The sequence below is a fragment of the Haliotis cracherodii genome, unplaced genomic scaffold (assembly GCF_022045235.1).
Source record: "Haliotis cracherodii isolate W230 unplaced genomic scaffold, xgHalCrac1.p SCAF_12, whole genome shotgun sequence".
NCBI lineage: Eukaryota > Metazoa > Mollusca > Gastropoda > Lepetellida > Haliotidae > Haliotis > Haliotis cracherodii.
This window is the reverse complement of record NW_027266267.1, coordinates 6,944,421-6,956,708: the sequence shown is the minus strand read 5'-3', so window position 1 is coordinate 6,956,708 and position 12,288 is coordinate 6,944,421. Positions and strand designations below refer to the sequence as shown.

Here is a 12,288-nt window from a genome sequence, read left to right as displayed (position 1 = left end):
TACATCTTCTTAATTTTCCCCTTTCACAATTTATAGAAGCTTTAAATGTTGCATAATAGGACATTTTTGGAATTGCAAGTAAATCACTGTCAATTTGTTGCAAGCTGTCCTTTAAACGTTGCTGAAACATATTGGTGAGGTGAGGTGAAATGGGGTTTAACGTCGCGTCCAAGATTATTGCACTTATATAGCGACGTGCATGTACGTGTGTGTGTTTGTGTGGCTGCTTGTACTAGTCCGGACTGATGCCGATTTATAGTGCTAGCTCACTGAGATGCAATGCCGCAGTTTAACATGAATACCCGACTCGGACACAGTAGACTGACTCCGAGCCGACCAGTCCCTGTTTTAGCCCCTTAATGCCGAGCGCCAGACAGGTTAACAACAAGTACCATCTTTTAACGTCTTTTGGTATGACGCGGTTGGGGATCGAACCCCGGACCTTCCACCCTCCGGGCGGACGCTCTACCACAAGACCACGGAGGCGGTCTGAAACATATTGAGAAATACATTTTTGTTATCATACATTTGAAATAACCATGTATCTCCAAATGAAAGAGCGTTACAATGACAAGCTGTTTCAGAAACGCGGGAAAACGTGAGGTGGGTTTGTAGAATCGGCACCGCGAGACTCTGTGTATGTTGTTGTGACGTCTTAAGGCTAGAGTGAGTGAGTGAGTATTGTTTTACGCCGCTTTTAGCAATATTCCAGCAATATCACGGCGGGGGACACCAGAAATGGGCTTCACACATTGTACCCATGTCGGCAATCGAACCAGGGTCTTCGGCGTGACGAACGAACGCTTTAACAACCAGGCTACCCCACCGCCCCTTAAGGCTAGGTTTCAGCACCGTGACATGTGTACGACCAGGACACATAATGATGACTATGACGTCATGACATGACCCTGTCATCAAATTGGCACTTGCACTGATTTGTATACTGCGTTAGCCTCCAAACACTCGGTGCATGCTCAAAGCGCTGATATGATTAACTTGTCATTGGGTGAGTGAGTGAGTTTGGTTTTACGCCGGTTTTAGTAATATTCCAGCAATATCACGGTGGGGGACACCAGAAATAGGCTTCACACATTGTACCCATGTTGGGAATCGAACCGGGTCTTTGGCATTACGAGCGAACGCTTTAACCACCAGGCAACAAAATTACGCAATTATTCAACATTACGAAATGCCACGCCTGTCCGAAAATGAGCCTCTGCGAGCGATTGGTATGCTTGAATCAGGATCGAGTCAACGCATGACAATTTAACGTCCACAGAAACACCATTTGACGTTTATGGCAACGTTGGCAACAGATGCAGTCAGAGACCATCCTCGGTGTGGCAGGCCACGCGTAACCAATAATCGACAAGACAACTGGATTCGAACAACACACCTACGAACTCGATTCCAGCCAGCAACAGTGACTGCAAGAAGGGCTGACTTCGACAGCCATCCATGCGGACAAAGTGTCACCTTCAGGGGGCGATGCTCTTACTTGCCATTGTTAATAGGAGGACAGCGGAGATCAGAAGACCTCCAACTGCCGCCTCTAAGAAACACATTATGGTTATGATCATCATAGTGATCGATGACTCACCACACACCAAACAAGACCCATAAAGATCCGGGGTAGAATAGGTCTTCAGCATCCCATGCTTGCCGTAAAAGGCATGCTTGTTGTAAGAGGCGACTAACGGGATCGGGTGGTCAGGCTCGCTGACTTGGTCGATGCATGTCACTGACCCAAATTGCGTGAATCGATGCTCACGATGTCAATCACTGGATTGTCTCGACAGACTCTATTATTTCCAGACATGTAGCTGGAATATTGTTGAGTGCCGCGTTAAACAACAAACAAACTAGTTTTCATAATATGTTTGTTTTCTACTTTTATATTCACATAACTATTTAAACTGAATTGTTCTCATTCCTGATTCTGAAAGTACCACATGCAAATTACAGTTCGTTTTATCGATTAAACATGTGCGCCTATGCGTCGATAGCTATAGGTAGGTGTGCTACAAAGTTTCTTGGCGCCGTGTTGATCCTCTGATCCAAAGTTATCTTGCTTCTCATGCTCTCTGTATCAGCAACTAAAGCGAACGTAAAATGAACACTAAAGCGTCTGAAAGTTGGGAGAAACAAAGAGTATGTGAAATTGTATTTGTTGTTTGATACCACATTCGAAATATTGCAGCGATGTGACGGCTTCCGGCACACGACCAGACAATTCACACCGTCAGGCAGCTGGACACGTTGTCAACCTAGTCACCGAGCCTGACCACCCGATCAAATAAAATATATTCCGTGGTATGAAAACTGGATAGGGTCATAGTATAGGGTAGCAACATAGTCTCATTTGATTCTGATTTGGATTCGACTCAAAGATCATATCGTGTGAGCTGTTTGATAATACTTGATTTGCCGAAACAATCGGACACGGATTGATTGCTTAGCTTCAGTTTGAGATGATGTGTTGACAAGAACCGCCTCAGTGGTCTAGTGGTAGAGCGTCCGCCCAACGAGCTGAATGTCGAGGGTTCGATTCCCGCCCGCGTCATACCAAAAGATGTTAAAAGATGGTACTTGTTGTTACCCTGTCTGGCGCTCGGCTATCCGGTCTAAAACAAGGACTGGTCGGCTCGGAGTCAGTACACTCTGTCTGAGTGGTGTATTCATGTTAAACTGCGGCATGGCATCTCAGCTTGCTAGATATGTTAAGAAAGGAAGAGGGGCGATAGGGCTTGATAAATTGAGAATGTACCGATGTTACAAGCAAGTATATGGGACAGAATACTTTGTTTCAAAAAAGATGGCCAGAAACAATAGATCGGCACTAGCCAAGTTTAGATGTGGCGTGGCTCCTATTCGAGTCGAAACCGGTCGGTACGAGGGTGTACCTGTCCACAGTAGAAAATGTTTTCACTGTACTGACAGAGTAGAAGACGAAGTCCATGTTTTGTGTCACTGCGTATTATATGACGATATCAGGGCAACTCTTTTTAATAAATGTATTGCTAAGTCTTATAATATTTTAGACATACCTGATATCGACAAACTTTGTTCAATTTTCAGTGACTCCAGTGTGTGCTTTATACTTGCCAAAGTCTGCTTTTTAATACTTAATCGTAGAAAACACCTTTAATATGGATAACGTTTTACTATATCATCTTTATATCATGTATGTATAGGTTTTATGATAATTTGTCTCTCATAATTCTATTGAATGGTTCTGTACATTCTATCTATGTCAAGTTGTACAAAGTTGTTTTTTATATATGTACAAAAGTGAGACGTTAATACACTTTTGTATGTCTGTCTGTAATAATATGCTTTTGGAATGTAACCCCAAGAAAAACACTTTTTTTGATGGACGAAACTAATAGTCTAGCATGTCATTTTTGTGGAAACACTGATGCCAACAGTTTTTCCAGCAATATCTCGAAACAATATGCCTTGTCAAAACGTCCACCAAAACCGGGGGGGGACGGGTGGCCCAGTCGTCTAAGGCACCGCGATTCGCTATGCAGAGTTGCGTCCCTTGGGCACGCCAGAAACCTATGATTGTGGGTTCGAATCCAGGTTCGCCCCAATTATGTTTCTAGGTTTGTCAGCACCATACCCGTACTCGTGGGTTTCACCGAAGTGGTAAACGTCTTAGACCTGCATCACTTCGGGCTTTCCTCCCACATTAAGCTGACACGCCGTGATATAACTGGAATAATGTTAAAAGCGGTGTTAAACCCAACTCACTCACTCACTCACTCCACCCAAACACAACATCTCATGCTTAGCCCTTATGTAAGTTCGTATGGGGAGTTTTGTAACATTTCTAAAACACATTCATATGTTTTCGTCAAGTTTAACATTGATATCCATGGCAACGGACATATTTTAAAACGTAGCATTTTCAGGTGTGAATAACAGTTCAGATAATGACACGTGTCATGTATTTAGGGGAGATAGTGTATACCTCCCAATTAATAGAAATATATAATGTCATTGTCTCATCTGTTGACAAGCATGAATATTATTGTATGATTTTCTGTGATGTATCGAAAGCATTTGACAGAGTTTGGGACAGTGTGGCTAGAAAATGTAGACAATTGCAATCATTAATCAAATCAAATTCCAAATGAAAAAAAAATAGACTGCAATGAACTTGTCACTGACATCCAAAATAAAGTTTCTAAATGAATACGCTGTTGTTGCTGAAGAGTGAGTGAGTGAGTTGGGTTTGACGCCGATTTTAACAGTATTACATTTATATCACGGCGTGTCAGCTTAATGTGGGAGGAAAGCCCGAAGTGATGCAGGTCTCAGACGTTTACCACTTCGGTGAAACCCAGGAGCACGGGTATATTGCTGACAAACCTAGAAACATAATCGGGGTGAACCTGGATTCGAACCTACAATCAAAGGTTTCTGGTGTGCCCAAGGAACGCAACTCTGCACAGCGAATCACGGCGCCTTAGATGACTGGGTCCCCCGTGCCACCCGTTTAGTTTTCAGAAACTACTGAACTCAGCTGTACTACCAGAGACTTATCAAGGTTCTGTTATTTTTTCCAGAGCTAGGCGTTTTTGCGTGTATTAATTTCACATTTAATTATTTTTGTCTCACGACATAAAGCAGAACAAATGCCTATCTCTTGTTAAGGCTTTGTATGACTGTTTTTCACTGTTCATATTCACTACCATACTATTCGATTGCGTGAATCGATGCTCATGATGTCAATCACTGGATTGTCTAGACAGACTCGAATGTTTCCAGACAGCCGTCAAATAGCTGGAATATTGCTGAGTACTGCGTTAAACAAACAAAGAAACAAAGAAACAAACAAACTCGTTTATAGCAGGGAGCCAAGAGCAGTGGTCAATTTGTAATTCGAAGATGCTTTGCTGACAGATCTAAGGCGCCGAGTGTACCTTATCTTTCGAAAGAGTTCACTTCCCCCACAGTAGCTGGGTCCAATCATGGCCGTGTGCAACACTTCGTTGGTTTGGTTGTTTGTTTGTTTGTTTGTTGTTTAACGCCAAGTTTAATAGTTTAATTCCAACTATATGACGGCGGTCTGTAAATAAACGAGTCTGGACCAGACAATCCAGTGATTAATATCATGAGCATAGATCCACGCAATTGGGATACGATGACATGTATCAACCAAGTCAGAGAGCCTGACAAGGATGTTGACAAGTTCTTTTATTCATATATTTACTTGTACTTGGCTGTATATCCCGTGATGCCGTTTCAGTCATCCGTGCCGTCATCATTGCCCACACCAAATCCTCGTCAACCTGCATGGATGTCACATGCGTTTTGTTATATATTTGTACTTTCTATATTGTCACTATTTTTAAGAAGCAAGTCAAGTTAACATTGATCCCCATGGCAACGAAAACAATGTGAATAACAGTACAGTTATAGTGTTTTTTTATACCTCCCATTTAATGTCTGTTGACAAGCATGAATATTTTTGTATGGTTTTCTGTGATCTTTCGAAAGCATTTGACAGAGTTTGGGATAGTGTGGCTAGTAATGTAGACAATTGGAATTATTAAAAAAAATTAATACTTAATGAAGAAAAAAATAGACTGCAAAGAACTTGTTTGTGATATCCCAAATAAAGTTTATAAATGAATACGCTGTTGATGATGAAGAGTGAGTGAGTGAGTGAGTTGGGTTTGACGCCGCTTTTAAAGTATTACATTTATATTGCGGCGTGTCAGCTTAATGTGGGAGGAAAGCCCGAATTGATGCAGTTGTCAGACGTCTACCACTTCGGTGAAACCCATGAGCTGGTATGGTGCTGACAAACCTAGAAACATAATCGAGGCGAACCTGGATTCGAACCCACAATCATAGGTTTCTGGCGAGCCCAAGGGACACAAATCTGCACAGCGACGCCAAAGACCACTGGGCCACCCGTGGCCCGGTTGATGATGAAGATGTTACATATCCTGATCCGGGTCTACAGACTGATGCATCCAAGAACCCTGGACCTATTATTCTTCGTTCCCAAGCATGGGTTGCTAGGTCTTCAGAAACCCACGCTTGCCGTAACGGTGACTAACGGGATCGGGTGGCTTTTTGGTTGATTCATGTCATCGATCTCAATTGCGTGGATCGTTACTCATTGATATCAATCACTGGATTGTCTGGTCCAGACTTGATTATTAACGGACCACCATCATATAGCTGGAATATTGCTGAGTGCGGCGTTAAACAACAAACCAACCAACCCAAACCACCACTGCAAGATATCTGCACTAATTTGTCGTGCTAACCTGGTCGCCGTTTCAAAAAAAGCCTCTTTGCGCGACGACCTCCAAAAACCACGTCATAAACCATGTCAACTTTTAAGGCCGTTTCACGAAGACCTCTTAGTTTACACTACGCCGTAAAATCACACTAAATCTACGATAGCCCTAGGGCTCTCCTAAAGTAGTTACGACCGCTCAAATTCAAACTATCATGGCGACACATGTATTCCTTTAAGAAATTATAAACAGAAACAGAATCAGGAGAGAACGTGTTTTCAGGGACAGAAGTCGGGCATTGGATGTTTTAGATGATATTGTTTTGATTTCGTGATATCGATTCCCGAGACATGTCATCATTGAACTGGTGGATCGAGTTGATGAACAGCTGTCTCGACCGACTCAGCGTTTACGCACACTATCTACAGAGGTCCAAGTGTAGCCATGTCCTACACTCTACATGGTCACAGCCAGGTCCTACACTCTACCTATTCACAGCCAGGTCCTACACTCTACCTGGTCACAGCCAGGTCCTACACTCTACATGGTCACAGTCAGGTCCTACACTCTACCTGGTCACAGCCAGGTCCTACACTCTACCTGGTCACAGCCAGGTCCTACACTCTACCTGGTCACAGCCAGGTCCTAAACTCTACCTGGTCACAGCCAGGTCCTACACTCTACATGGTCACAACCAGGTCCTACACTCTACATGGTCACAACCAGGTCCTACACTCTACATGGTCACAACCAGGTCCTACACTCTACATGGTCACAACCAGGTCCTACACTCTACATGGTCACAGCCAGGTCCTACACTCTACATGGTCACAGCCAGGTCCTACACTCTACCTAGTCACAGCCAGGTCCTACACTCTACCTAGTCACAGCCAGGTCCTACACTCTACATGGTCACAGCCAGGTCATACACTCTTCCCGGTCACAGCCAGCTCCAACTCTGCTATCATACAAGCCTTAGAAGCAATCCATTGGGATGGTGTAACTGTCTCAAGTTTTTGTTTCTTCTTGTCCTTCATTTTAGTGTAATTCCACCACCAATATCAAACTCCTCCGTTTTATACTTGGGTCAGGAGGTAAAAAGTCAACAATATTTAGAGGTTTCTCACCAGATCTCCTTCTTTTCAGGTAAGTCGACGGGTCAAGATCTATTGTAGCTAGTTGCACCCTGTTCCTGCTACCATCTGATTGGAAAACAAGAGTGAGTGAGTGAGTGAGCTTAATGTGGGAGGAAAGCCCGAAGTGATGTAGGTCTCAGACGTTTGCCACTTCGGTGAAACCCACGAGCACGGGTATGGTGCTGACAAACCTAGAAACATAATCTTGGCGAACCTGTATTCGAACCCACAATCACAGGTTTCTGGCGTGCCTAAGGGACGCAACTCTGCACAGCGAATCGCGGCACCTTAGACGACTTGGCCACTCGTGCCCCTTGGAAACCAAGACTATCTCCATGTATCCAAGCCCTACCGTGTTATTCCCCCCGATAGCAGCATGAGCGGACGATGCCCCTGCCAGTAAACTTTGAAGTCCCCTGATATGCGCCTTTTAAGCTTTAATAGTTCAAAATCTTCCTTGTCCATGTTAATCAATGCGATCGTCGTATCAAATCCTTCATGAATTAACACATCGGCCACTTCGGCTGGCAAACCTGCCTCTTCTATGAACAGTTTGACATCGGACATCGGTAGAGCTTACTCACACACAGCACCCCTCAGCGATTTATGTTACAGACTTGCCCATTATTCTTCATTGCACAATCACCAATCTTTTCTTTATTCAATTCAGTATATGATATTACAGAGTTATACATTGAGTAGCACGTCATACTTATTAGGTGTAGGTTACATACCTATACAGCAGACAGCAAATGTAAGTTGGCTACATGTGTCCAGCAATGTTTACAAATGGTGAAACGGGCAGGCTACATCTGCCATGTTTATTTCACTAAGTGTGAAGCACATTAGTGGAAATTGTTCATGTTTAAAAAAATAGAGACATATTAACTAGAAAATCACCAAGTTGACGTGATTAAAAATTGCCGCCACTGCATGCTTTGTAAGCCACCGGATATGGAAGTATGCTAAACTAAAAACCGGACAATCGGGTCCTATGGGAGGTAACTCATACCGTTTAACTTCATATTATTTTCAATCTGGAAAAACACAATACAAACTGATATTTACATGACTGTATGATACATAAATATAAACTAATATGTACATGACTGTATGATACATAAATACAAACAATATGTACATGACTGTATGATACATAAATACAAACAATATGAACATGACTGTATGATACATAAATACAAACAATATGTACATGACTGTAGGATACATAAATACAAACAATATGTACATGACTGTATAATACATAAATACAAACAATATTTACATGACTGTATGATGCATCAATACAAACAATATGTACATGACTGTATGATACATAAATACAAACAATATGTACATGACTGTATGATACATAAATACAAACAACATGTACATGACTGTATTATACATAAATACAAACAATATGTACATGACTGTATGATATATAAATACAAACAATATGTACATGACTGTATGATACATAAATACAAAAAATATGTACATGACTGTATGATACATATATACAAACAATATGTACATGACTGCATGATACATAAATGCAAACAATATGTACATAACTGTATGATACATATATACAAACAATATGTACATGACTGTATGATACATAAATACAAACAATATGTACATGACTGTAGTATACATATATACAAACAATAGGTACATGACTGTATGATACATAAATACAAACAATATGTACATGACTGTTTAATACATATATACAAACAATATGTACATGACTGTATGATACATAAATACAAACAATATGTACATGACTGTATAATACATAAATACAAACAATATGTACATGACTGTATAATACATAAATACAAACAATATGTACATGACTGTATGATACATAAATACAAACAATATGTACATGACTGTAGTATACATATATACACACAATATGTACATGACTGTATGATACATAAATACAAACAATATGTACATGACTGTAGTATACATAAATACAAACAATATGTACATGACTGTATGATACATAAATACAAACAATATGTACATGACTGTATGATACATATATACAAACAATAGGTACATGACTGTATGATACATAAATACAAACAATATGTACATGACTGTATAATACATATATACAAACAATATGTACATGACTGTATGATACAATAATATGGATCCGCTACAGTAAAGTAAATCAAGCAGTATTGGTCGGTTGTCTTCCTCCATGTTGGCTGGACTTCCACTGAAGCTTTACGGGCCTAGGGCCTACATTCATTGTGACTGAAAGATCATGAAAGAAATATTTTAGAAACAATAACGTTAACAACGGACAGAAAACAACTAGTTACTTGCAAGAGATTTGTATTTAAAAGTAGTAAGAGAACATTAAAGGCTGGGTAATACACCTCGATACAATATACAATTCATGTTAAAGATCTCTAACAACTACGATACATTTGCTACATGAATGGTTCCTGGGAGGTGTTTCTCCATGCCCTAAGTTGCTGGTGATTCTTGACAAATTTAACTAGAGATTAAAAATAAGTATAGTGCGATTAAGACTTGTTTAATGCAAATGCTGTAGACTTAATTTGCGAGCAAGCTGCTATGTCTTTTTTCACGAATTTAATGATTCATGTAGCTCTACTCCCAGATGTTTTAGCTCACATTTGGCTCACATTTTGGATCTCTCTGCCGTAGAGGATGATTGTCGTAGGCTGAGGTGAAGACTTCTTGAAGGAGATTATGTTGCTCTTTGAGGCAGAAAAGGTAAAAAGCCACTTGTGTCCACCATTGTCTGAAGGTTGGAGTTTAGAGGACTTAGCAATGTGATGTCATCTGCTTGTGTTGGGCTTGCCATCGACATCGAGTACCATTGCCCCTTTCTTGGAGGATGAAAGAATCTCTAGCAGGATGTTTATGTAGACGAGGTAGAGTTTTGCAGCAAGAACGCTCCCCTGTCTAACCCCTCTTTTTTAGTTCAAACCAGTAAGATGTAACATTGTTCACAAGGATGCAGCACTTCATGCCATCAAAACAGTGGGACAACAATCTCCATATTGGGCCTGGGATATCCAATAAATGCAATTCCCACGGCAGGATGTCATGCCAGACTGTGTCGAAAGCTTTTGCACTATCTAGCATCACAGCTCTCTGGGTGTTGCCTCTTTCAATATAATGCTGGGCAGATTCTTGGATGGTGAAGGAAGCATGAGATGACGATAGCCTTTTCTGGAATCCACACTGACGTCCATCAGGGAAAGATGTGCTCCCCTGGAATTGGCTAATCCTCTTGTCAATGACTGCTTCAAAGACTGTGTAAAGGACGGACAACAAGGTCACATAAGGAAAAGAATTTATCGATGTCAGCTTCTTTATTGTAAACCTATACAAACTCTCATAATCGTCAAAGGCTGTGGAGTTGCGTCCTTGGAAGTACCAAAATCCGGCGGTCTTGGGTCCGAATCTCAGGTTCGCCATAATTGTACTCGCCGTCATTGTAATGGATATGTGCTATCCTACTCATCTTAGGTAATATGTTAGGAGGAGTGACATTTTAGTACTTTAGTATTTGTTTTTATGATTTTATTTCTTTTTGGAGTATACAAACAATATGTTTACAGAATATAGTTCACATGCAATCTTTAATACATACAAGTTACAAAGTATATCTATAGATGATAACAAACAAAAACTAGCTATAGTCCAGTGTCACATTGTTGGATTGTGCAAGTTCCTGGTCTTAAACGAATAGCTTGTGTCAGAGAGACCAAAATATCTTGAACTGTGTGTATTTACATTGTGAATATGATATTTTTCTGTCGATGTAATATGAATCGGTTATTTCTCGTTTGATATGTGGGAAATTTGGTATGGAGTCGGATATGTTTAATTTGATACTTAAGTATTTGTACTTTGTCAAATTTTACACTTCTAATTTTTTTGTATTTCCCCCTTTGCACATTTGAACAAAAATCAAACCCAAATTTAAGGTCAAAATGAAATATCAAGCTTTTTCATCGTCTCCAAATCGAACCCCCGTTTACACACACTGCTCATTTTTGCAGAAATGTAAACCGGGTCGACTTCACATGAGGCCATAAAATCGTGCACCCATGGCGAGAAAAACATTCTAATTATTTAGGTCATTTTACACATACATCATTCTCGCCTAAAACTGTGAAAATGTGTGCATGGCCGAGGGCAGGTGCTTCAGGTGTTAGAAACCAGATGAGCACACCTGCCTTGAGTGTGGGGTCGAGTGACCAACGGGTGTGCCAACTCGGGACCGGGTTAATTAAAAGCTGGTCTTAGAGAGGGGTACTCAACTGTAGACAATATTTGTGTGTTACATTCCTTAATTTAATGTTATTTATCAAGCAAAGCAGGGCAACAAGGTCACACAAGGAAGATAATTTATGGATGTAAACTTCTTTATTATGACGAAACACTTCGGAGTATATACTTACTCCTTTATCAGGTGAATGAAAGCTATGAGGCGGAGAGCATATATATGGAAAAAATGTGAGGACAACAACAGCGATAAGATAACAAATGGTGGAACCTTACAAGGGAGGCCAGCAGATAGTTGCCGCTGATGTGTGATTAGCAAAAGACAATAGAGGCCAACACTTTACAGTAAAATGTCTTTTACTAATCACCCATCAGCGGCAATTATCTGTAGACCTCCAAAGTTAGTTTCCAACTTTTGTTATCTTTTCACGTTGTGTTTCGTCATAATAAAGAAGTGGACATCTCTTCTTTAAGAGGTGAGGTGAGGTGAAATGGGGTTTAACGTCGCGTCCAAGATTATTGCACTTATATAGCGACGTGCATGTACGTGTGTGTGTTTGTGTGGCTGCTTGTACTAGTCCAGACTGATGCCGATT

The 12,288-nt window shown here is 40.8% G+C and overlaps 1 protein-coding gene across 1 annotated transcript; it reads right to left on the bottom strand.

Moving 5' to 3' along the window:
• Positions 1–10,360: 10,360 nt before the first annotated feature.
• LOC139456954 (uncharacterized) lies at positions 10,361–10,879 on the bottom strand. Its single transcript, XM_071238421.1, has one exon. The coding sequence runs from the start codon at positions 10,877–10,879 to the stop codon at positions 10,361–10,363; it is 519 nt and encodes a 172-aa protein (XP_071094522.1).
• Between the last annotated feature and the right edge of the window lie 1,409 nt (positions 10,880–12,288).

Coding starts and splice junctions, on each gene's coding strand:
- LOC139456954 (XM_071238421.1), bottom strand. CDS start 10,879: ATGGCGAACCTGAGATTCGGACCCAAGACCGCCGGATTTTGGTACTTC.